The sequence below is a fragment of the Leucoraja erinacea genome, chromosome 23, assembly GCF_028641065.1.
Source record: "Leucoraja erinacea ecotype New England chromosome 23, Leri_hhj_1, whole genome shotgun sequence".
NCBI lineage: Eukaryota > Metazoa > Chordata > Chondrichthyes > Rajiformes > Rajidae > Leucoraja > Leucoraja erinaceus.
The window spans coordinates 16417150-16444785 of record NC_073399.1 but is presented as its reverse complement, the minus strand read 5'-3'; the positions used below and the strand labels follow the sequence as shown (position 1 = coordinate 16444785).

General features: G+C 43.2%; 1 protein-coding gene across 1 annotated transcript; it reads right to left on the bottom strand.

Moving 5' to 3' along the window:
* Positions 1 to 13433: 13433 nt before the first annotated feature.
* Positions 13434 to 18245, bottom strand: cbx8a (chromobox homolog 8a (Pc class homolog, Drosophila)). The gene is made up of 5 exons (XM_055653961.1): positions 18084 to 18245; positions 17916 to 17959; positions 17757 to 17822; positions 17570 to 17636; positions 13434 to 17465 (listed from the first exon to the last, which is right to left on the bottom strand). The coding sequence occupies exons 1-5, from the start codon at positions 18150 to 18152 to the stop codon at positions 16593 to 16595; spliced, it is 1119 nt and encodes a 372-aa protein (XP_055509936.1). The 5' UTR covers positions 18153 to 18245; the 3' UTR covers positions 13434 to 16592.
* Positions 18246 to 27636: the final 9391 nt, after the last annotated feature.

The following is a 27636-nucleotide window of genomic DNA, read 5'->3' as shown; positions in this document are numbered from 1 at the left end:
TGAAGGCCAACATGCCATTTGCTTTCTTCACTGCCCTGCTGTATCTGCATTGTTACTTTTAGTGACTGATGTACAAGGATGCCCAGGTCTCATTGCAACCTCCCCTTTTCCTAATCTGACACCATTCAGATACTAATTTGCCATCTTGTTCTTGCCACCAAAGTGGATAACCTCACATTTACCCACATTATACTGCATCTGCAAGTGCACACAACACTCCTAAGTGTGGCCTAACCGGTGTTTTCAAAATGTACAACATTACGTCCCGACTCTAACAATCTATGTCCTGACCTATGAAGACCAACATGCCATATGCCTTCTTCACCATCCCAAGGATAAGTGGTTCAACTTGTTGGGAAAATTGGATTTGAAACCAAAGGTCCCAATGTTCATCAATGTTCCTTAGCATCTACCATTTAATGTGCATGTCCTCCTCCTACTTGACTTCCCAAAATATATCACCTCACACTTCAGGATAAAATTCCATGTACTAACTTTCCATTTGATCTACAAACTGCTGTAACCTTAGACAACCTCCCTTGCTATCCACAAAACCATTGACTTTCATGCAATGTGCAAATTAACCAATCATACATTCTACATTCACATCCAGGTCACTAATATATATCAAAGGTCCCAACACCAATTCCTGTGGTACACTGCTAGTCACAGACTTCCATCCAAAAAATATCCTTCCACCACGAGCTTCTGCCAAGCGAGTTTTGGATCCAATTAGCCAGCTTGCCTTGGACTCCATGTGTCTTAACCTACTGGATCAGCCGATCATATGGGACCTTGTCAAATACCTCACTAAACCCCATATAAACAACATATAACACCCTGCCTTCAACAATCTTCTTTGCCACCTACTCAAAAATCCCCCAACCCCCCCCCCCCCCCCCCCCACCCCCTCCATGGAGAGCCATGCTGACTATCTCTAATCAGTTCCTGCCTTTACAAATGTATACAAATTATTTCACTTAAAATTTTCCAGTATGATATTTCTACCACTGAATAAGGATCTCCAGGATATATTTACGTCTAATCGCTCCTGCCTGTGTTAGATAAATGGATCAGTTGTGCTTTATTTGTCACATGTGCAACTGCAAAATAAAATTATTTTTGCATATTTACACGTGCAGGCGCCATTTTCACAATTTCAAACTCTGGTCCGCCCGCTCCCTCGGACTACTGGAGCAGGTCCCGATCCTGGTAAACCCCAGGCTCCTGTAGGGCCTTCCTCCATCGCCCACGTCTGGATCAGTCTGTGAACTGATGTTCCTCTCCTTGCCCGGCAGAAACAATATTAGCTACCCTTCAGTTTTCTAGTACCTCCCCTGAGGTTAACAAAGATGCAAAAATCATATCAAGGCTCCAACAAACTCCTTCCCCGTTTCTGAATTGAACAGATGTCACTGGCCCAGTGGATTTACCCACTCTGATGCCTTCCAGGGCATCTAGTTCATCCTTAATACTGACATGCTCCAGAAAATCAATGTATCCCTCCTGAAACAAACTATCTTCCATGTCTTTGTCGCTGGTGAATACAGACGTGAGGTATTCACTTAGGATCTCATCCACGTACCCAGGTTCCACACATAGATTAACCTTTGATCACTAAGGAAACACTCTTTCCTTGGTCACCCTCTTGCTTTTAATATAATATTATTTGCCAAGGATATTTCATGGCCTCTTTTTGGTCACATTTCCATTTCAAAGCATTTTCTTGCACCTTCTACAATTTTAGTCTTGCCCTTCGCTCACTCATGTTTCTATGATTGCAATAATAATGAAATTCCATGTGCCGAGCCATGCTCTAATCTCACTTTACTTATCTGTGAGGCTCCCTGCATTAAAATAAATGCCGTTGGGTCTAACAGCATCCCTTCCCCCCACCACCCACCCCCATTTTGTTTCCCTTGACAACCTTCTATCTCTCTCGTTTCCCTTTCCCTTGATTCTCAGTCTGAGGAAGGGTCTCCAGAGATTTTGTTTCCTATTGCTGCCTGGCCTGCATGTTGTGCCTACCTTCAGTGTAAGCCAGCATCTGCAGTCCCTTCCTATACATTTCTCACCTGGTTTTATCTCTCTCTCTGTTATGATCACTGGCTTGATTTTTCCTCTACATTTTCCTCAATCTGAATCAATCTCTCCACTGTTGCACTGAAGTTGTGTGTCCCCCCGCCACACCCCCCCCCCTCACACAACCCCCCCCCCCCCCCCCTCCCCCACCCCCCACCACCCCCCCCCACCCACCCCCCCCCCCTCACTGTACCTGCCAGATCCATTTCAACCCTCCCCAGAAGCATCTGTGGTGGAATATGCGCTGCCGAGAAATATATAGTTTGTTTGTCCATGCATGAGTCTCCAAATGTAAATGCTCTATTCCTTCACTGGATTTTTTTAATTTAAATGAGAAATAATTGATTCTCTGTTATATTATGTCATGTTTTTTGCGATGTGCTTGATACCCAGTGGGCCCACCTGTAGCCAGAATGAATCCAAATCTAATGGTGCATTTTGTGAAGATAAATGCACTCTTTACAAATACTCTGGCCATGTAAAAATGGCATCAAGAGAAAATAAACATGAAACTTGCAATTCTTACACATTTTGAATGTATTTATTATACACATTCTATTATCATTTCACCCCTTTCTTTTTACAAGGTTATCACAAATTGAGGAGGACAAATAGGGATATGATACTCTTTAACCCCACTGATAAGGTTTAGTTGAACATGTCCAGTACATTTAATGTGCATTGTACAATATGTACTTAGTGCAGGTCCCTAAAAAGGTTAATATGCCTACCCCTGCCAAATGTGTTGAATCTTAAATTGTTTCAGGTGTATCATTCCATTCTTGGTAAGAATCATCGTAGGACCACCTTCCTTACCTGCCCAGGGTGAAGTCCCATTATTGCCTTCTCATGCCAAGTTAAGGGTGGACTATAAATGAAGATAGACACAATATGTTGGAGTAACTCAATGGGTCAGGCAGCATCTCTGGAGAAAAGGAATAGGAGACGGTTTCTGGGTCGAGACCCTGCCTCAGCCGATAAATGCCATGCCACACAAACAAAAATAAGATTATTTTTAAATGTTCTTATATTATGAAGTTTGCACAAGTACACCAATGTTCCCTGCATTGCACTCATGCTTCTAATGACTTGAGGAGAAACATCTCCAGATTGAGTGATTATGGGATTTATTTCCCAGGTTTATTTAAAAAGTAGCTCGGGCGGACCTTTATCCTTCTCCTTTAACGAGGATAAAGAGTTCCCTCGTTCACAACTGCCAAGAATCACCCAATGATTTGTTTCCTGTGGATGTCCGTTCAAGCGGAATCTTGCACCGCAGGAATGCATTGAGGATTATAATTACAACAGAATTGTGCCCCCAAAAAATGCTCAATGCCTTCCGTTTCCCTGAGCGCCGTTCGCCGAGCACTGATCTGCTCTAACTAGTGTATTTAGCGATAAAAAGCCAATCTTGCATGCAGAATTGAAAGATCGAAGATGAATGCATGCTTGAAGAGATGACAGTTCGGCGCGAATCGTAATTGAAGTGTCAATGGAAGTGAAATTCAAGTGAATGCTGGTACAAACAAACCCTTGCGTACACGGGGCTGCATAATCGCTCTCCAAACACTATGGTACTCAATGCAAGTTGAAAGCGAACGAGTGGATGGACAAACTATATGTCAGTCTGAATTCAGTCTGAAGAAGGCTCTCGAACCGAAACGTCACCTATTCTTTTTCTCCAGAGATGCTGCCTGACCCGCTGAATTATTCCAGCTTTTTGTGTCTATCTTGTATATATCAGGAGTTGTTTTTTGTTGTTGTACTTTAATAGCTTTGCCTCCGTTACGTTCTTGATGTTGAGACAATTGATTCATCCATTCCTGACAATAAATGCGACATAAACTGAGAATGAGGAAGTATTTGATTGGAACATTCTGACCAAATCTGAAGAAGAGCCTCGACCCGCAACGTCACCCATTCCTCCTCCCCAGGGATGCTGCCTGTCCCGCTGAGTTACTCCAGCATTTCAATGTCTATCTTCGGAGTAAACCAGCATCTGCAGTTTGGCCCTACACGTTCTGACCGTATAGTTGGGTACAAAGCTGTGGGGAGAGTTATTCCAATGCGCGGCAAACCAAGTAGGCCAATTTCATCCAGAGATGGATCTGACCAGTTTTCGCTGTTGATTGGAACTAAACGCACATGGGAAAGCTCGGGAAAATTAATGTGTACTGTGCATATAATGTTCAAAGCGTCCTTTGAAGCTTCACTTTCTATCAGACTAAACAGCAACCAGTCTGAAGAAGGGTCTCGACCCAGAACACAGAGCAAGAAGATAGGCACAAAATGCTGGACTAACTCAGCGGACCAGGCAGCATCTCTGGAGAAAATACCTCGACCCGAAACGTCACCTATTCCCTTTCTCCAGAGATGCTGCCTGATCCGCAGAGTTACTCCAGCATTTTGTGTCTATCTTCGGTGTAGACCAGCATCTGCAGTTCCTTCCTACACGACAGAAACAAGGTCTATTTTCCCAATGGAAAATCTACAAATCCAAGTCTACTTTTGGCTTCGAGAGAAATGCTCATGCACACAGATCGTTGTCAGGATGCGAAGATAGATAAGATAAATTATTAATATGGACCGACAACTGGGGACGTACAACGGCCATGCGGTCAGCGGATCTTTATTAATGATTGTTACCTTAATCGGGCATATAGGCCCTGGGCATCTCGCTTTGAAACGTAAAGTTGCATTTCAGCTACTGGATAAACCACCCGATGCAGGGTGGAACAATTTGTTCTGTCTGCATTGTTTTCCCCTGCATTGTTTCCCTTTGAAGTGGCCGCCGCAAGTCCCAACGCCATTCGCGGGGGATTTCTCGACACTTTCACCTTCTGTACTTTCCATTCACAGATGACTATGAGTTCCGGCGTCATGCAATGTGACTGGACTTTGTAACACGATGATGACTTAAAAGTAAAAGGTCGCTTTGTTTCAGTTTAAATACATATATAGATACATAGACAATAGGTGCAGGAGTAGGCCACTTGAGTTAGCATCGACACTCAATGTGATCGTGGCTGATCATCCACAATCATTAGTACCCTGTTCCTGCTCTTCCCCTTGATTCGTCTAGCCCTTAAGACCTATATAGAAACATAGAAAATAGGTGCAGGAGTAGGCCATTCGGCCCTTCGAGCCTGCACCGCCATTCAATATGATCATGGCTGATCATCCAACTCAGTATCCTGTACCTGCCTTCCCTCCACACCCCCTGATCCCTTTAGCCATAAGGGCCACATCTAACTCCCTCTTAAATATAGCCAAATGAACTGGCCTCAACTACATTCTGTGGCAGAGAATTCCCGAGCTTCACCATTCTCTGTGTAAAAAATGTTTTTCTCATCTCAGTCCTAAAAGATTTCCCCTTTATCCTTAAACTGTGACCCCTTGTTCTGGACTTCCCCAACATCGGAACGATCTTCCTGCATCTAGCCTGTCCAACCCCTTAAGAATTTTGTACGTTTCTATAAGACCCCCCCTCAATCTTCTAAATTCTAGCGAGTACAAGCCGAGTTTATCCAGGCTTTCTTCATATGAAAGTCCTGACATCCCAGGAATCAGTCTGGTGAACCTTCTCTGTACTCCCTCTATGGCAAGAATCCAATCCAATCCAACAATGTTGACCAAAGTGCTGTACAGAAGAATAAACAAGACATCATAAACAGACAACATAACAGAACATAACATAACAACTCACATAAAGCGCAAAAATTACATATGAAATACAACAATAAATTAAAAGACATAAAACATGAGTAAAAATAATAACCACGCAATAAAGCGATCAAAATAAGAAATTAAATCAAGTAAATAGAGTCGACATCTTATTGGGTATCAAAGGCCACGGAGAAGAATGTCCTTCCTCTCAGATTATGAGACGACCGGAAACGGTTGTACGCTTGGAATACTGTCGGGTCCTTGGTCAAGACACCACCCACCCCGTGTAAAATGCATTATGTGAACCTCCCTGACTCCTATACTCAAATCATTCCTCAGATTTGCTAAAAATGAATGTCTCCGTACTCCCTGCTCCTATACTCAAATCCTTTTGCTATGAATGCTAACATACCATTCACTTTCTTCACTGCCTGCTGCACCTGCATGCCTACTTTCAATGACTGGTGTACCATGACACCCAGGTATCTAACTATCTTGTGAATGCATCCATTGAATCGGCCTCTACTGCCTTCTGAGGCTGATAATTCCACAAATTCACAACTCAGTGTGAAAAAGTTTTCCCTCGTCTCAGTTCTAAATGGCGTTCCCCTTATTCTTAAGCTGTGGCCCCTGGTTCTGGACTCCCCCAACATCGGGAACATGTTTCCTCCATCTAGCGCGTCCAATGCCTTAATAATTTTATATGTTTCTATAAGATCCCCTCTGATCCTTCGAAATTCCACTGAATACAAGCCCAGTCGGTCCATTCTTTCATCATATGACAGTCCCGCCATCCTGGGAATTAACCTGGTGAACCTACGCTGCACTCCCCCGCAATACCAAGAATGTCCTTCCTCAAATTAGGAGACAAAATTGCACACAATACTCCAGGTGTGGACTCATCAGAACCCTGTACAACCGCAGGGCATTCCTGGAATGCCGGGGCTACCTGGCGTGAGAGAGTGTGAAGAAGGGTCTCAACCTTTCCTTTTCTCCAGAGAAGCTGCCTGTCCCGCTGAGTTACTCCAGCTTTTTGTGTCTATCTTCCGTTTAAACGAGCATCTGCAGTTCTTTCTTACATATTGTTCCCTGTGATTGTTTTGAAATGTCTGCTTCAGTGATTGCTTGCATATTTTTGTACCAGGGAAACGCTATATTTTCACTTGATCTTCCGGCGCAGAATCGGAAAATTTGGTTTCATTTGTACGATGAACGAAGCATTTTTTAAAACTTGTTATTGTCCGAACCAAGGTGTCATTTAGAAGTTGCATAAAGTCCCTACTTCAAGGTATATTTTGATCATACAACCTTTTTTCATGAATAGTCTGAAGGAGGGTCTCGACCCGATACGTCACCCATTCCTTCTCCCCAGAGATGCTGCCTGTCCCGCTGAGTTACTCCAGCATTTTGTGTCTCTCTTCTGTTTTCATAGAAACATAGAAACATAGAAACATAGAAACATAGAAAATAGGTGCAGGAGTAGACCATTCAGCCCTTCGAGCCTGCACCGCCATTCAATATGATCATGGCTGATCATCCAACTCAGTATCCTGTACCTGCCTTCTCTCCATACCCCCAAAACTTTCATGAACCTTCGCTGTGCAGATTGACCTTGTTCGCATGTTGTACTTCAAATAAAACATTTCTGGATCCATGTGTACGAAGATACTGCAGATGCTGGGTTATAATGCTGGGATAGACATAACATTGGTAAAGTAACTCGGCATGTCAGGCAGCATCTCTAGAGAAAGGGAATACGGTTTGTGTCTGAACACCATCTTTAGACTTTCTGGACCCATAACAAGTTCGTTCATGAATACTTGCATAATTATGGCACCATTTATCTCTAGACAGCCCTAATTATCTTTTTTGAAAGTGTAGTTCTGAAGCAGCAAGTTTCATCATCCAAACTTTACGTCACGCATTCCCACAAACCGCAAAATGATACTGCACTTTGCTCAATTGCCCTGCAGGTCAGGCACAACTCCGTTGTCCTTGTTTGTTGCAAATAATGTCATTAAATTATTTCTTAACGAGCTAGCATACCTACGATTGTTTTTTTGTTTGCCCGTGCCAGACAGGTGGGCAATATCCACTTGAGCCATGGAGTCAAACAGAGCGGAGAAAAAAGGCCATTCTGCCCAACTCGTCGATTCGCCCAACATGCCCCATCCAAGCCAGTCCCATTCGCACGCGTTTGGCACACATCCCTCAAAACCTTTCCTATCCATGGATCTGTCAAGATGTCTTTTAAATGCTGTCGCAGTACCTGCAAAGGAGACACCATAGGGAGGAATACCATGGGTAGATACTATATTTTATAATTATTTTTATCAATTTCTATAGCAATATCATGACATTGGATTTAGATAAAGGGGGCCAAACTGACAAGATGCATTTGCCTTACCAATGTTGGAAGAGTGCGCATTTCCAACAGTAATATCTGGATTTATGCGTTAAATCAGTGGTTCTTAACCTGGGGGTCGGGACCCCCGTGGGGGGGGGGGGGGGGGGGGGGGGTCGTTTGGGGCTTTACCAAGGACATCAAGGGGTCATAAAAAACATATCCATTTGTTGAGCCCATTTTTAGGAACCTAACAAAGGCACATACGACACACAGTATTTAGTTCGTGTGTGCTCGTACATATGCCACAAAGGTTAAGAACCTCTGCGTTAAATAGACCTGTCTCCACCTGTTTCCACATGTAAGGCGGATAGTGTCATTTGCCTTATAGTTATTTCAAAGCCAAACTCAACCCAAATTTGTAAATAGGTGGAAAGCAAGAAGGCACGAAAGAGATGAAATGCTAAACAAAAAACAACAACCAGGTGTCGTTTGCATAAATATGTGACGTTTGTGAAGTTTTTTGGTTGCTTATTGTGGGCGTTCCGTGGGTAGAGTGCAGTTTGCCGACCATCAAAGAAAATGTGTTTATATTGTTTTGCGGTGTCCCACCAGAAGCAGTCAACCTTGAATTCACATGTACAGTCTTGGAAAGAAGCCCAAGGCGAATGACATTACAAGCAGTCTATTGTGAACATTGAAAATATTAATCTTCTTTAGAAAGCCATCAAAACTCAGGGGCAAATATCCATCGTTGAATCCCTCGCTGGTATCAAGACCTTTATGGGTCACTTTTAAACGTTTTATAGGCATATCATATCACCTATCACTTGCCAGAATTTGTCCCGCCCCCACCTCCCTTTTCCAACTTTTTCCCCCCCCCCCCCCCCCCCCCCCCCCCCCCATGCTGAAATCAGTCTGAAGGGTCCTGACCAGAAATGTAGCCTTTCCATCCCCTTCGCGGATGCTGCCTGACCCGCTGAGTTACTCTAACACTGTGTGTTTTGCTTAATATTCCAGCATCTGCGGTTCCTTATGTCTCCTGACCTCATACATTTGATTGATTAGTTCCAATCTTCCATGCTGATTTGACTATTGATGTTTCCATTCAACAAATATAAATTGGTGTGAAAGGACATTGAATGGTTTACATTATTGAGGCAATTAGTGTGGCAAATAGTGCATTGCGATGTTTAACTCTTGGAGTTGTGATTATTGAACTAAATTGAATAACACGGAACATTTTGTGATTTATTCCTCTTTAGATATTGAAACTGCTGACCACTTATTCCTGAGTATCGTTGTCCAGAATCTAGTTGGCCGGAATTACGTTTCTGAAATTATCCGCGTTCCCTATATGTACTCGCTTAATTATTCTGATTTCATGTCTATTGTCGACACTAGATTTCCTTAACAAACACTCCATTCCAAACTTCACGTAGCAAGCCGAACACAAAATGTTGGAGTAACGCAGCGGATCAGGCAGCATCTCTGGAGAAAAGGAGTCTATCTTCGGTTTAAACCAGTATCTGCAGTTCCTCCCTGCACATTCACGTAGCAAGAGTGCCAGGTGGGCACAGGGACTCTTCAAAAAGATGCAGAAAATGTCCTTGACACAGGGTGACATCCCGACTGAGTGTTCGGAAATCTGGCCTCACGACCTCTCAAAATGCAGAAGGATCATTCAGAGTGAGGACCCAGTGTAAATAGCAGAGATGGACACAGCGCCTCTTCCTCTCCATCAAGTCGCTCTTAATCAGGGGTGGCAGAGTCCACGATGGCACCCTTTTCAAAGAGTTACACAGTCATACATTTAGGAAACATGCCCTTCGGCCCAACCTGCCCACGCCGCCCAACATGCCCCATCTGCACCAGTTCCATCTGCCTGCGTATGACCCATATCCACCTAAACCTGTCCCATCCATGTATCTGTCTAAATGTTTCACAAACGTTGTGATAGTACCTGCCCCAACTACCTCCTCCACCAGCTCGTTCCGCACACCCTTTGTATAAATAAATTACCCCTCAGGTTCCTATTAAATATTTCTCCTCTCTCCTTTTACATGTCTTCTGGTTCTCGATTCCCCCAACTCCGGGTAAAAAGGCTCTGTGCATTTACCCCGATTTCCCCCAATCTGCCTCACCCGCTGAGTTTCTCCAGCATTTTTGTCTACCCCAATGACTGATCAATTTACAATGATTGATCATTGACTTGAATTTTTTTTAATTTTTCTTTTGCATTCTGGCCCTTTGGGTCATCTCAGACCGCTTAGAGCTAAAGAGAGACTGCTCAAAAGGGAGAAGATGTAACGCTGGACCATGTTATCCTTCCAGAATCTGATGTGAAACGTAATCAGGTGGAGTGCGGGGAACCTCCCTCGCTCCAGGTCACTGCGTTCTGCTTCAGGTCTTGTACAGGAAATGAACGGCTTCGTCAGAACGATGATATAACGACCTGCGTCACATGAAGCATGGAAATTAACACGATTTAACCGCGTCCTAGATAATCCGAGATTGGTTTTCGTGGTCAAAATAATTCAGAACGCCGCTCTGATGGCCGGGGCGCGTTACTCTGAGGTTTGCAGAGAAATGCCGACGCTGGCTGCCAGCAACAAGCAATAATAATGTTCTGTAAATGAAAATGGATTAGTCAATGCATGCACACATTTCACCGGGTATGCATCATCACCGTGTCTCGTTTCACAGTGGAAAACGCATCAGTGAATCAACATTTACTTCCACAGTTGGACATTCGGGGCATCGTTCGAGAAAACGCCATCTTTAATAAGATGATCAAAGCCCAGGATACCGTTTAAAAATCCGGTGTCATACATCGTTGCTAACGCGACGGGATGCTCAGACCGTCCTCACACCATTTCTATTACACGTTGATTGAAACTGTTCGTGATAATCGACAACATTAGTGAGAGCTGGAATATGTCAAATATTTTAAATTATTATGTTCATCTTTTCCCCTGTCAGACTCACAGTTCTCACCCAAAATGTCGTCGATATTGTGTAGCGTGTGGCATTTTAGATTGCCGCCCAAGTTGTATGTGTCACTGAAACGAGGGATTTTCATCAGTAAACCACACAGAGCTAGAGTAATTCAGCGGGTCCGGCAGCATCTCTAGAGGACACGGATTAGTGACTTTTCGGGTGGTGACCCCTCTTCAAAGTAGATTCAACAATTATATGCTTCAACCATACAATATCGAAAGATAGACACAAAAAGCTGGAGTAACTCAACGGGACAGGCAGCATCTCTAGAGAGAAGGAATGGGTGATGTTTCGGGTCGAGACCCTTCTTCAGACTAGTTAGGGATAAGGGAAGGGAGAGAGAGGAGAGAGAGAGAGAGAGAGAGAGAGAGAGAGAGAGAGAGAGAGAGAGAGAGAGAGAGAGAGAGAGAGAGAGAGAGAGAGAGAGAGAGAGAGAGAGAGAGAGAGAGAGAGAGAGAGAGAGCGAGAGAGAGAGAGAGAGAGAGAGAGAGAGAGAGAGAGAGAGAGGGAGAGAGGAGAGAGAGAGAGAGAGAGAGAGAGAGAGGGAATGCCGGGGTTACTTGAAGTTAGAGAAATCAAATGAAGTCAGATAAATGCCCAAGCGAAATATGAGATACGGTTGTCCAATTTGTGTTTCGCCTCACAGTGGACATAGAAACATAGAAACATAGAAAACAGGTGCAGGAGTAGGCCATTCGGCCCTTCGAGCCTGCACCGCCATTCAATATGATCATGGCTGATCATCCAACTCAGTATCCTGTACCTGCCTTCTCTCCATACCCCCTGATCCCTTTAGCCACAAGGGCCACATCTAACTCCCTCTTAAATATAGCCAATGAACTGGCTTCAACTACCTTCTGTGGCAGAGAATTCCAGAGATTCACCACTCTCTGTGTGAAAAATGTTTTCCTCATCTCGGTCCTAAAAGATTCCCCCCTTATCCTTAAACTGTGACCCCTTGTTCTGGACTTCCCCAACATCGGGATCAATCTTCCTGCATCTAGCCTGTCCAAGCCCTTAAGAATTTTGTACGTTTCTATAAGATCCCCCCTCAATCTTCTAAATTCTAGCGAGTGCAAGCCGAGTCTATCCAGTCTTTCTTCATATGAAAATCCTGACATCCTAGGAATCGGTCTGGTGAACCTTCTCTGTACTCCCTCTATGGCAAGAATGTATTTCCTCAGATTAGGAGACCAAAACTGTACGGACAATGGAGGACACCGAGGACAGAAAGGTCTGTGTGGGAATATGAAGGAGAATTAAAGTGTTTAGCAAACGGGAGATCAGATAGGTTCAGGCGGACTGAACGATAGGAGGCAATATGGACAGATGACACACGGACCCGGACAAGAGGCATGGGAGAATAGTGTATAGAGGAGTTCAACGATGCTTCACGAGTGGCGAGGAACTGATCTTTGAGATATTTTTATTGTTTTTCTTTTGAAAACCTTTTCACGTTCTTGTCGAGTTTCTTTGAAGGAGACATTACCTTTACTGGAATAATTCGATTTTTAACCTTGTCAATCCCAGTAAACTATGCTCTGAAACTATTTTTTCCAGTTGCAGTTGGCAGTTTAACTCCCAGTTGTGCCTCCGCGTCAGGACGATTTCTAGGCATTACATTTTAGAGCAGACATTCACACCATGAATGGAGAGATGAAAGGAAATGGAGACACAAGGAACTGCAGGTGCTGGTTTACAATAACCCCCCACAAAGTGTTGAAGTAACTTAGCATCCCCGGAGAACATGAATAGGCAACGTTTCAACTGATTGTAGCAGGGGGAGAAAGCTGGGTGGGTTGGGTAGGCCTTTTCGCCTATCCAGGTTCTTGAAAGATGCTGCTTGACCCGCTGAGTTGCTCCAGCATTTTGTAATTTTATATGTCGAAAGAAATGTCGGCATCGTCTAAGACATTATTCCTTCCATGCACTATTGAAAGTAAAAGACGCCCTGCCTAGACACCATTAACCATGCTAAGCAGAATTAAAATGAATACGTTCCCGTTTGAAACAATATATTAGTAATCGGAAATTTCCTGTGAATGTTGAGATTTTGAAAACTGCTCCTGCAACACAAGGACATCAACGATAGACACAAAACGCTGGAGTAACACAGCGGGCCATGCAGCACCTCTGGAGAGAAGGAAGGAGTGACGTTTCGGGTCGAGACCCTTCTTCAGATCTATATATATTGTATTTACCCGATGATGCTGGCACGGCTATTGAGATGGAGAGCAGAATTTTTGAACGTGTTTAAAACAGTTACTTTAATCTTTCGCAAAGTACATTTATAGTCCAATATCGAAACAGATTTTAAGTGCAAAGTATTAAAAGCTGTCCATTATACAGAATACATAAAATATTTAATAGTTACAATCCCATACATTCTTTTTTTTATTATAATCGAAACAATCTTTGACATCTGAATAATATTTACAGAAAATTACATGAACTTTACGGATGCATAATAACGAGGTTGAAATGTAATCATGTTTATATATGATTGCGTTCAGAGCCACCAACTGTCTTCCTCAAAGAATACCTTACAGCGCCACCTGAACGTTACTTCTCCTCCCCTCCCCCCACCCCCCACATTTTGTAGGACAAATTTACAAAGTGTCACCAAAACCTTTTGGCGACTTCAATTTTGGGAGGATAAAATTAATGGATATTGTACAATTTCTGCAACATCTGACAATACTGATAGCCTATGATCACGGCCCGCACAAACTAATTTACATTACATTCAGCAACAGGCTCTGTGTCTTCAAGTTTATGTAGTCCAAAACATTCAATGTCCAATTAAGAGTACAATAAATCTATTATGTTAAATTTATTTCAAAATGCAGAGCATCCTGCATGTCACGACGATACGCAAGTGCACACTGGAATTTTACACAACTTCCAAAGGCACGTAGCGGCGTCCTTTGATAATTCGCCAAAGCTGTACATATAGCCAAAGTTCATTCCATGTATTAGTCACCTGATTTCGCAAGTCTAATTCCATTCTTGTAGTTAGGACGTTTCCTTTGGTACATTTTGGCAAGTGTCTGTATTTTATCAGGTGTAACTTCCCTACTGCCTATGCCTGGCGCGCCACCGGCATTCACGGAGTAGATACTTGTGGTAGGGTTAGTGGGTTTCACATAGTTTAACACCCTTCAAGAAATGTATAAATAGATGACGACTAACACCAAGCCACGAATACCTTCTTAACGATTTCTATCTACACAATCAGGTTCCATACTCTGAAAAAAATCATACCCAGCTACGCGATTAGAACGTTAAATTGATACATCGGTCTTATTTCTTGGGTTTTCCTTCCCATTTTAAAGTGACTGGATTAGCTTTAAAGAAATTACGTCAAGAAATTCGTTCATGAAATTACTACAAATGGTGCAAACACAATGGCTACCGAGTTTTCTATAGGCCTTGTAGAAACAAAAAAAAAACTGTAAATGCGAGGTAAGACACTAACGGACACAAAGTGTTGGGAGTAAATCAGCGGGTCAGAAGAGTCTCGACCCCACACATAACCTATCAGTGTTCTCCAGGGAATATTGATTGAGCCGCTGAGTTACTCCAGCACTTTGTGTCCGTCAATAGCGCTTGTATTTGACAAGGAGCCAGGTGGGGTTTTTTTTGCCTACTCCAATGAACATAGTGATATTATGTTGACCCACAGGTTGAACAACCAGCTCAGTCTGTGTCAGCTGGTCAAGGCCATTCACTCCACCGGTGCTGCCCGACCTGCTGAGTTCCTCCAGCACTTTGTGGTTTGATCCAGTTCAGACTGTTTTTTGGATCCAGTTAAGATTCCAAACAAAGTTATTGTTGCAGTGGGAACCAGTACAAGATTTGGCTCAGCTTGCTGCAATCAAATTTAATATTGGAATAGTACTTCTGTCATAACGCACACACATACTATAACAAAAAGCCAGCCTGGGAGAAAGTGAATAGCTCCAAGTAGTTGAAGTGCAAAACTTCTAATAATAGGAGAACAAGGCCACTTTCTGGAGGTTACCTTTTCTACATTGTTGGAAAATATTATGGGGTTTCTCAACATGCAAAAGGATGCAGCCTACAGTCACTATGGCTTAATCCCTGTAAACCACCAGTCATGGCAAGAACACTCAAGGGACATAAATGCACTAGGCCATATTTTGCCCCCAAGGAATTCATTTGACTGTTGTTTCTTCTTTGTTCCGACTTCCTACTTAAAAATAAACTGGTGACCTCACAGTGGAATACAATAAACATGTGCCAATGTCAACTTGGCCAGATCTGCTTTGGAATTGTAAAGTCAAATTACTGGAGAGATCCACTTTTAGTAATATAAAACAGTATGCCAATCAAAAAAGGTCTAATAAGATGGTACTGATGGGAGATTTGGGGATGAAGAAGGAGGGGGTTAAAGGAGACAAGATAATACTTGTTTGATTACTTTACATAACCAAATTCTCTGGCCAATTATCAAAGTACAATCATGCCTCTTCACGTGAGGTACCAATACCACAAACATTTACTCTGTATAATGCCAACTGTTGGATATGCAACACATGTGTAAAAACATGTTTTGACTGGTGCTCCACCCAAAGCGACAGCAAACAGGAGAGTAACTCCCTCGGCAACTTCAAAGCCTGATATGACAAGAGGGCTGGGAGAAAGTGACTGGAAAAACATTCACTGTAATCTTTCCAAATATAAGCAACGTTTTAGCATCACAACCGAATTCCCGTGTGCACCAGGAAATATCATCCTGATGAAATGCCTTTACTAAGAACAGAAATTGGAACACAGCACCTCTCCTCTGCTGTATCCAACACAACACTTCAATCAATGACATTTGATTTTCAATAAATGACATTTGATTATCGTTTCAAAGAATTTTTTTTAAAAGTGCAATCGGCAGCATTATATTAAAAAATGCATTTAGATTAAAACGAACAAATAATCTTAGTAATTTCAACCTTATTAATAATAAGGAGACAGGTGTTCCCAGTTAACGTATTCACTGCAGTCAATTTCGAAACTATTTGCCGCTAAGTTACAACTTTAGTCATAAGATAGTTCATGTCAGCAATAACCAACGCTCAGAATCCGATCAGTTCCACAAATGAAATGGTCCAAGTAAACAGATAATATTCCATCCATGGTGATTGGCAATTTGCTCATGTGGGTGATTAGCACTCCCTATTGCAATTGGCACCCCCATCCCTCCCTTCCCTCCCCCCAAAACAAAACACACCACTTCGGTCAAAATCAAGTGTCAAACGTTGACTGTTCGACTTTAGCCTGTAAAGCGTTCAATCAAAAAGTTTTAAGTTACTGCAACTGAAATGCAGCTTACAACACAGGCCCAAGCAACCGGGGCTTCGTTTTTAAATCATCCAAGATTAGCCTTATCTACTAAAAAGTAACTATATACAACCCAGACCAAAAAAAAACAATTCCCAAATGATTCAGTGACATTGCGACTGATAAAAGTCAACGAGTTTTATTAAACTTTTTCTTTAAAGAACCCTTCGTCCGTGCTGCTTTCTTTGATGGTAACAGTCAGGAAGTTTGAGGTGACATCCGTGACTACCACCTTTTCCAAATTGTTCAGGGAGGGGCTCCAGGACTCTTCTGGTTCCGACAGAAATCGGGACACTTGGTGTGTAGCCAGCAAGGGGGGCTTTGAAACAGGTCTGTCACTGACGCTATTCCGTGGCACCGGGCCCTCGGGTAGGTGCTTACTTTTATGTGGGGGTGCATCCACCCCTGGTTCATTCTTGGAAACTGTACTTTCCACGGCTTGGTTAGTCCGAAGAGGGTGCGAGTCTGCACCGTATGTACCATCGCTGTAGCCCAGCGACGCGCGATTCAGGTGCGTTCTGGCTGCACCGCCCAGCTTTGCTTCCTGCCTTCCAGCCAAGCGTAGTAGTCCGCTTTCCACCTTCCCCTCCAGCTCGTCACTCCCAGAATCGGGCTCCTCGGATTTCCTTCGTTTAAAATGAGGGTATGTCGGCATCCCTCCTTCAAGTTCACTCGCTGCACTCATTTTGGGAGAACATGTCCCCAGGACTCGGTTGTCCTTGTAGTCCACTTTGCTGTGTTTCGACCCCTTTTTCCTGGAAGTACATTCCCCCCTGTGTTTGTGTGACTCGGTTTTCTGGTGAGTTCTCGGAAGCTCCTCCACCCTGGTATTCCTGTCTTTAGAAGTCTCGCCCCTGGAAAGAGCGTTGTGCTGCAAAGTTGTGGCGGGGTCCCTCCGAAGACCCTCTCTGGACCTGGTGGAGGTGAAGCCGGATTCTTGACCAGATCTGCTTGGGTAGGTCATCCTCAGACCTCTCGCCACATCACTGCGGAAGGCGTAGGTTTTCGCCTTTGCCTGCAGAAAACAAAATCAGTTGAATCGGGAGAAAAATAATTTCAACTCAAAATAAAAAAACTAAAACCACCACATTTTAAATCATTAAAGAGTAGCCCATTCACCTTCAGAAGGAACGTTTTCGGTTTGGGTCCACGCTTTTTTGGCCCATATATTTCTCTTTCTCGTTCTCTGTAAGGTAACATGAAAACTTAAACTGTTATGCTGTAATTGGCCTTCAAAATAAATGTTAAATTATCGCAGAGTTAACGATAGAGAACTTTAGATATAATGTCGCAAAAAGGCCTTCACCTCTCGTCAAAGGCTGATATCAGCCGGGCGTCCAGGATATTTTCTTCTGGCTCCCACGTACTGTACCTTAAAAGGCGATTTAAAAATAAATAAATGACGGTGCATCTTATTGCAATGCGCGGTTCGGCGAGCTGCAGTCACTGCAATGCTGATACTTACTTGGGAGACCAGCCCTTCCATTTCACCAGGTATTCGACTTGACCCTGGGAAGGGGGAAAGATAGAAGACAAACCTTGTGAGATATGGTTTAAAAAACTGCCTGCGCCTGGAAATGGCAGCGAGCGGAGAGGCCGCCAGCCAAGCCAATGCAATGCAAGACTCACGTACTTTCCTGATGCGTCGCTTGAGGAGAGATTCAGCGGCGAAAACCCTCTCGCCGACGGCAGACAGCTCCATAGTGTCCGCTGTCTGTCTCTGTCCGACTCGCGGCCGCTGCAGCGCAAAGAGGGAGCGCACCCCTCAGCTGATGCCCCGCCGCCAGCCCATAATACCCCCCGCCCGCCCGCTGACGTCGCGCTCGCTCCCCGCCACCACTTCCTAGCAACCCTCCCCCCCTTCCCCTAGCAACGCCGGCGGTTGCGCACTGACGACAGACGCCGGGCGGAGCGACGCTGGCGGGCGCGATGACGTCAGCCGAGGCGGCGGGCGAAGCCGATTGGCGGAGTAGGAGGCGGGAAGTGACGCAGGGTGGCCGTCAGTGTCCATTTTGTTGCTTCTCCTTCCAGTCTGTAAACCCGGACCCGAGACGTCACGTGTTCCCTCTCTCCACAGATGCTGCCTGTCCCGCTGAGTCACTACAGCTTCTTGTCTCCACTGTCTAGTCTTTGTGCAGCCGCTTTCAAAGATAATGTGACCTGTGCAATTGATTCATCACTTTGAGCAGATCTAAGGTCAAACAGTAAATAAACAGCAGGTCTTTCTCCAGCATTTGTGTACCTTCGATTTTCCAGCATCTGCAGTTCCTTCTTAAACAATAAAAACAAAAGCAGCAGAGGGTAGATAGTAGGTGCGTACAAAAGGGAAGCGGTATCTGGTATAAAACAGATTCACGCCTTTCATAAATCCTAATAACTTCTGAAGAATATCTACTAGTTATCGAGCGAAATGGTCGGAATCACAATTGTTCAAATCAGATACATTCCCGTGCCAATGGCAAGGCAACATCACCCCAACAGGAAACGTGACCATGATAGATAATACATCCTGATTAAATGCCAAATAACGTTGAATCACATACTATTTGCAATACAACATATTTATAGTAGCAATTTTTGAAATGGACTGTTTGCCAACATCTTGTCTGCTGATTTAATTATTTAATTTGTAACTAAACATCTGAAGATCAGTCTGAAGAAGGGTCTCGACCCGAAACGTCGCATATTCCTTCTCTCCTTAGATGCTGCCTCACCCACTGAGTTCCTCCAGCATTTTTGCCTACCTTCGATTTTTCCAGCATCTGCCGTTCTTTCTTACACATCTCTTCTCAATGCACTTTATAGACACCATCAATAGCTTGAAAGGTTAGATTTGTGCCACCGACATTAATTTAAATGAAGCCACAATATTGGGCAATGTTTTAGATCAGGAAGTCGGCGTTACCAAAGGAAGTTACATTTTTTCGATGCATTGAGATGACTCTTGGAATAGGTATAGCTTTACTTAAGGAACATGCACGAGAGACGGGTACAATTATAGAAGTCGCCGCAAATAAACTTTTGTACGTTGTATTAGATGGCGCTGTGTGTGAGGGAAAAGGGAGCATTTTTTAACCGCAGAGGCCTCTGGCGCCGCAGATACAGTTGGTGCAGCTGTTATCCGGGGAAAAGACGTGTCAAGCTGACATTTCTAAGCGATTAAGATATCACATTTGGTGTAACCAAGTGGAATGGAAAACTCGAGAGTTACAACTGAAACCCTGGAGTATACTATGGGACATTATAAAAAGTTAAAGAGAAATTGGAAAGTAATTTTAATGCATATGCTTGAAGCGATTTGTAGACTGGTGTTCCTCTGGTTCTCTACATCTGCACCTGCCCTGATTCCATTGTCTGTCATGCTACCATCTATATCTGTTTTGTCCTCGCGGGTTTTAGAGATTTACACGGACCATTGGTAATAACATATCACTTGAATACCAGAGCCTAGAATAAGTTGCCATTAAACACCACATGTACTAAAGTCGCTACGGGTATGCAATGGCAATAACTAAACACAAAATCATGCCAATCTCAGCCACGCGTTTGTATTTCACTCCTCTGAACATAGATACACATTTTTAGAAATGCATCGGCACCGGGAGATAAAGCGAAACACATGATGGTAAAATATCTAGTTGCCCTTGATCCAATCTCGAATGTCTTTTTCCTCACATCTTAATAAACCCGTACAAAACGAAGGTTATTCTCTTCAGCTCACGTAACCAATGTTCAAAACCAGGTAAACTGTAGTATTTACTTGCCTACCGCATCCAGCCATTGTCCAGCAGCTAGTCTGCATGCAGCACGTGGTGGTCGGCATGGGCAAGTTGGGCCGAAGGGCCTGCCGTCGTGTTGTAAGACTCCATAACTCTGCCTAATATTGCGGACGCGAGAATATTTAAGCTTCAAATGCTCGTATAATCTTTGGGGTCAGGCATGCCTGGACTTTCTTATGGGTGGGAGTGGGGGAGGGAGGGGGTGGCTGGAGCGGCGGTGAGGATGGCAACAGTAGAATATGGACATTTTAAAGTAAATAGTAAGTGATGTGAAATCTCAATGGACCAGGCAGCACTTGTGGAGGGAGAAAGAATGATTTAGAAAACATGCCTCCGAATCAGATCTACAACTTTTTACATCTGATGAAGGTTATTCGACGTGAAAAGTCAACTCTGCTTCTCTCTCAACTGCGCTGAATGTCCCCAGTATTTTCTATTTTTAATCATTAAAGCGATGCGTTTCATAGTACGTTTAATATATATTCAGAAATCCTTTTGAAAACAACACATATTACGCACAAACATGATGTATAATAATTAATTTCAGGGTATGCCTGGATTTCCCGTTGCTTCTGTTATTGACAGGGATCAAAGTAGGTTGACTAATCATCCCTGATACTGAAGTACCCGCTCCCCGATCTGAAATACCCCCTCCCTGGTGTGAAATGCCCCTCCCACCCGAGCTCCCTTTCTCAATAGCAACAGAGACCATCTGGAAAGTGGGCAGACGCTGATAAATTACCCAGAGAGTAGTGAATTCACCCAGAGAGTTGTGATTTTGTGGAATTCTCTGCCTCAGAAGATAGTGGAGGCCGTTCCATTGGATGCATTCAAAAGGTAGTTAGATAGAGCTCTTAGGGCTAGCAGATTCAAGGGATATGGAGAGAAGGCAGGAACGGGGAACTGATTGTGGATGATCAGCCAAGATCACATTGTATGGCGGTGCTGGCTCGAAGGACCGAATGACCTACTTCTGCACCTATTGTCTATGTATATCTGTATATGTAAATTGCCTAATTGGGTCCTCAGCAGATGTGTTGTAAATCTTCACCACACTCTGGCCTTATAACATTTTTGGCGAAGTTGCAGAACGCAGCAGATTAACACGAAAGCTCAAATAACAAGGAACTGAAGACACCAAAGAAAGACACGCAATGCTGGAGTGACCCAGCGAGTCATGCAGCCGGACCCGTTGTATCTCAACAAGTTGTATCTTTCTTTAACACAAAAACTCTGGTCAAAATACTAATGATACAGAAGCATGAAAGCGCGCCACACCTGACTCTAGAATAGCTTCCCCTCTGTTGTTGGGTTTCTGAATAGTTCTTCCATAACTTAGGTTTACCTCTCAATTCACCTTTATCCCCATTGCGAACACTGGACGTTGTCTCTGGAACTGGCGCACTGCTGTGGGTGAGAACTATATTCTGCACTTTGCTCTACCTATGGCACTTATGTTTGGCTCAATTGCATTTAAGTGTGGTGATATCTGATTTGATGGGATAATCTGCAAAACAATGCTTTTCAGTGTACCTCGGTGCATGTGACAATAGTAAACAACTTTGGACGCTGCTTTGAAAACGCGTGTAAAACTTTAAGGTAGTAACAGATATAGCGTTCAGAATATTTGCCTCCTTGGAGCCTAATGTTTGAAACCAGGCAGCAGCACATAGTGAAAAGTTCTAAGGTTTCAAAATCGCTCCTTGTCCCATTCTGTTTTGGAAAGGATGACGAAATCAGATCAAGATTTGTTTTTAAGATGGAATGCCTGACGTTGTTTGTGTTGTTGGGGGAAATGTCTGAATGAAGAGATTCTTGAGCAAAGGTGTAAAATATTAATAAAAAACAAAAACTAAAATGCAAACGCGGGAATTCTGAAGGGAAAAGCAAAACATGCCGGAAATACTTAGCTGAGACTGAACTAAATACTTTGTGCAATAAAGAGAACAACGCTTTTCACTGTACCTCGGTACACCCGACAATAGTAAACCTAACCCGACTGTCCTCACCATCATTCCCAAGATCATATTTGCCATTCTCAGGATCAACTTTGCTAGAAATACTCAGCCGAATATTCCCAGCGTTTTATTTTATTGTACAAAGTATTAGTTTTCACATCACCGAAGTAAAAAATGCTCGTGGCAGGGCAGAACTACAAACTGCCTTGGTTGCACCAGGGACTTGGGGGACAGTGATTTCTTTTTACTTTGCACTGTATTGTTTGTTTGTTTTTACTCATTCAACTTAGTTTAGCTGCTAATTATGATGTCTTTGTTTACATATCTGTTGTGCTGATGCAAGTAAGAATTTCATTGTTCACTTTCGGTACAGATGGCAATAAAACACTCAATTGACACCCTTGAGATTAACGCTTCACTGAATTTCCAGTCGTGCAAGAAATCTTGACATTTAGTTTGCTCATTTGTGGTCAAGATATATTTACCATATTTACACAGCTTTCATTTTACTATTTATTTTAATATACGATCGGACCTTTGCTTTACATAAACTGAAATCTGCGTCAACAGTGAAAATGCATAATCATAGGCAGAAATATATGTTATTTTAACTACCTACTCTATTAAGTTAAACAGAGTAATTCCAATCTAAAACGTTATCTAGCATAGTAATAAAAGCTAGTTGTTAAAGCGTGGTGTGTTTCAGGATAGAGTCCTCATTAGGCACGTTATAATGTACGCGTGGCTTTTTCTGCATAATATATGTAACATAAATGTTATCATTATGTTCTGTGCAAGCTATAGTGAATGTTCATAAATTGGTAGAAATTAGCAGAAGCTTTTCCTTGGAAATCTAGCTCTTCTGCGTTTATTTCAAATGTATGTTAAATGTTCTCAATAAATTAACGCAGAATCTGCAGGAAAATCCACGATTAACTTTCACAGAGAGCGGTTCCTTTTCTGCATTTCCAAATTATGTTGATAGTTCATCGTGTTGGTTCCACGTGTGCTGAATTTCTGGTTAAGGGCGATCTGGTTATTTTAGTTCTACGACTGATACGTTGCTAGGATGCAGAGGTATCTTTTTATCCTCGAAGGCCAAGTTTTGTTTAATGAAGTGAACAATTTAGTTTAATTTTAGACAAATTGTACTAAAATGTCGAGATTAGCTCTGATCAATGGTAGCATTGTAGCATTGCATGTAAATGGATGGGATTATGGCAGTCCATCGATTTCTATAGTTGCAAAATACTTAGGGCCTAGTATGGTAAATCTTTGCCACATGAATCAAGTCTGCATTTACATGATTCATGTACAGTATGTAACTGTGCAACTTGGCTGAAATAGTTTCGCTTGGTGAAGTATACTAAACCTACTGGGATTCCCTTTCTTATCATTAATAATCCATGTCTTCTACTCATGAATCGAGAGGATGGCTACCTGATAATTCCAATGTTGTTTATTTAATATATAAATTAAATATATAATTAGGAATTTTTAAATAAGAATTAGGAACTTCAAGTTTTGGCCGAATATAAGGGATAACAAGTTAGCAATTTAGCCATTTTGGGGGGGGGGGGGGGGGGGGGGGGGGGGGGGGGGGGGGGGGGGGGGGGGGGGGGGGGGGGGGGGGGGGGGGGGGGGTCAAGTTCTGCTATCGTTACTCATTCAGCGAGTAGAACAGATTCGTTTTGCACACCATCAATGTAAAACCAATAAAGAATTATGAATGCATTTTGTTCTGTCGAACACTCTGCACCCAAATAAATACTTGTCTTCTCTCCAACTGAAACTTCGAAATGGGATAGTTACCGTCAGTCACAAGCTCATGTTCCGTAGAAACTGGATTGCAAATTCCCAACCTAATCTTACTCTTGTGTTTGGCAAAAAAAAAGATCAATTAGATTCAAGTTGCTTCTAATCCTGCTGCTAATAGTGGAATGAAATTGGTAACTTAGATGAATTCCTTACGGTTTGATCATGAATAACGGTCTACATTGGCATACAATGGATCAATGGAAATTATTTAAAGATATTGATTCGATTTCTTCTTTGCCCATAGAAAAAAAATCTTCCTTATATCTTGTCAACAACGCAAGTTGCAGAAGTTGTGTCTGGGATCACTTCATCTTCTTAAAATCACACAGATCAGAGAACTAAGCACACGTGACAATAAAGTACAACTGAACCATTAAACCATTGAATGGTGACTTCGGATGAGTAGTTACAGGTGTATATCCCGCCTATGTGACAGGAGATTCTCAATCTCTTGATCGTGGATGAAATTCCAATTAATTTCCCAAGCAAACATTCACTTCCTCTCGTCCACACACCGTACGTACATTAAAATTATATTCTGTCATTATAGACACTGTAAAATAAACGTTTGCATATATGCAAGTCACGTTGAATGTAGGTGAAATGCACAAATCCGGTTGGGGACCGGTACAATGAAAATCCTGCTTGCAGCAGCATCACAGGCACAAAGACTCAGGCAACCTCCAAAAACATAAATGATACATAACCCACACGCAAGTTGTACAATACAGTGAAAAGGGGAACAAGAATATGTGAAAACAAGATGTTGGTGCCAAGCACAATTAGAAATTCATGAGTAAGAACTTGTTCAGCCAATCGATCAGAATAAGATTTGGGTCAAACTCTTGGTACCATGGTCTACAATACGTAATTTCGGGATCCCGGCTAATACGGAAAATCCTGTTTTATTTGCTGATTTTAATGATATTAACAATGGTGCCAAAGGACCAGTGGAAGAAGCTACTTCCAGTGTGAAGGTACTGAATTAACTCAAACAAGTCACACCCATTAAGAGATTAGAAATCTATTTTAATCTGATCAATATTTCAAGATTGCAGAGTTTACGCCTAAATGACCAATTTCCGCCACTTTCCCACGGATGCCGCCAGCACTCGGCTCTACACGAATGTTGGGAAAGAAATGAGAAATTAAAACGAAATTGTTCATTCTGTAATAGGTAAAATACAATGGAGTTGATGCTAGCCCTCGTTCTAGAATTTGGCATCAGGTTATACCAGGTGGTCACACGCAGATGGTTAGGCAGATAGAAGAAACCGCAGATGATGGAATCTGGAGCGAAAAACAAACTGCTTGAGGAAAACATAGAGTCTAGTTTAGTTTAGAGGTACAATATCGAAACAGGTCCTTCGGCCCACCGAGTCCACGCTATCATTCATCACCCGTTCGCACTAGTTCTATATTCACATCATCGCATTTTCTCATCCACTCCCTACACACCGGCGGCAATTTCCGGAGTCCCATTAATCTGCAAACCTGCACGTCTTCGGGATGTGGGAGGAAACCGGATCACTAGGAAGAAACTCACACGGTCACAGAGAGGACATGTAAACTGCACACAGAAGTAGCCGAGGTCAGGATTGAACCCAGATCTCTGGCGTCGTGAGGTACTAGCAGCTCTACCAGCTGCGCCATTGTGCCGACGAGCAGCATCCGTGGAGTTAATGGGATTATCACTGGTTTTTGGGTGTCCTTGCCTCTGTCGAAATAGCATCATCGGGAAAATCCAGGATTTTAGTTAACTTGTTCCAGTTCTTCAGTGCTCGATTTCTCACTAGTGCAGTGGTTCCCAACCTTTTTTTGGCCATGCCCCACCTAATCACCTCAAAAATCCTGATGCCCCCCCCCCCCCCCCCCCCCCCCCATGTGGTGATATATAATTCTTATCATTTAAAAAGTGAACTCCGTTTTAGCTGAAGAAGCTTAAAACGCCAATACCTTGGTTTAAACAAGCTTCAAAATAACATGGCATCCATGAAAAAGAAAAATGAAATAAACAAAAGACAGTTAAAGTTCTGAGTAGGAAATTACTAAAAAATTGTAAAAAAAAGAAAAAAGGTGGAAATTGCCCCCATTAAAAATCAAATTGTCCCCCTGTGGGGCGTACGCCCCACGTTGGGAACCACTGCACTAGTGCAACAGCAGAGACTGCAGATGCTTGCACGTGGAGTACAAAACAAGGGAGGAACTCAGCGAGTCAGGCAGCATCTGTGAAGGCGAACGGGCTGTCGAAGTTCAAGTCGAGAGTCTGCATCACCCGAAAAGCCCACCATTCCTTTACTGCAGAGATATTGCCTGACCCGCTGAGTTACCTCCAGCATTTTTTGTCTATCTTCGGTCTAATCCAGCATCCTGGGTCTAAACCAGCATCCTAGACATACCTTTACCTTCCCGGATTATACTTGACCCGCTGAGTTCTTCCAACTGCCTGCCCTTTTTGCTCACCAATGCACAGGAACTAAATAGAAGACCGGTCCTGCTCATCAATTCCAATGTAACTAGGTGATTATACAAAAACAACTATACAACTATTAGGCAGCATCCCTGGAGAAAAAGGATTGGTGACTTTTCGGGTCACCCATCAGACTGAAAGTGGGGAGGGGAGGGGAGGGGATTGAACAGCTCTTCAACCTCTTCCCCCCCCCCCCCCCCCCCCCCCCCCCCACTCCCCTTACTTTCAGGCTGAAGAAGTGTCCCGACCCGAAACGTCACCCATGCATTTTCCACAGAGATTCTGTCTGACCCGCTGAGTTACTCCAGCACTTCATGTCTATATTTGGTATAAAACGGCACCTGCAGTTTCTTGTTTCCATACAACTGCCAGCAGAATAATAAGCAATGGAAAGTATATTGGGAATCTACCAGCATGTTAGATAAGCAAAAAAAAACATGGCATCAACGTGCAGTGTCACAGAACGTAAAACATTGCAGTACAGGAACAGGCCCTTCGGCCCACAATGTCTGTGCGGAACACGATGCCAAGATAAACTAATCCCATCTACCTCCATATCCCTCCATTTCCTTTATATCTGTCTTTCCAAAAGGTCCTGAAACGCCACTATCGCATTTACCTCCGACATCACCCCTCACAACGCTACAGGCACCGACCACCTGCCCCGCACATCATCTCTAACCTATGCCACATGCGTGCGTCTGATAGAGTCACAGAGTGATACAGCATAGAAACATGCCCATTGGCCACACTTGCCCACACCGACCAACATGTCCCATCTACAATAGTCCCACTTGCTTGCATTTGGCCCATATCCCTCTAAACCTGTCCTATCCATGGACCTGTCAAATTGCTTCTTAAACGTTGCAGTGCCCCAACTACCTCATCCGGCAGCTGGTTCCATACACGCTTTACTCCTCAGGCTCCTATAAAATCTTCCCCCCTTCACCTTAAACTGGTTCTCGATTCCCCTACTCTGGGCAAGATACTCTGTGCGTCCACCCGGTCTATTCCTCTAGTGTTTTTTGTGCACAAATAATACTTTAATTCAACTTGAGAAATTGATATTAATTAAATATCAGGTTTTTTTTGTTCGTGGTTTAACGACAACTTCGTAAGGTTGGGCTAAAACAGTTACATGTTACACAACAGCCGCAAGGA

Bases quoted from the DNA above. Each gene is read 5' to 3' on its own strand.
- cbx8a (XM_055653961.1), bottom strand. From the start codon at position 18,152: ATGGAGCTGTCTGCCGTCGGCGAGAGGGTTTTCGCCGCTGAATCTCTC. The intron at 17,960-18,083 runs GTACGTGAGTCT...CCCCCTTCCCAG, and splicing joins TCAAGCGACGCATCAGGAAA to GGTCAAGTCGAATACCTGGT. The intron at 17,637-17,756 runs GTGAAGGCCTTT...GTTACCTTACAG, and splicing joins ATATCAGCCTTTGACGAGAG to AGAACGAGAAAGAGAAATAT.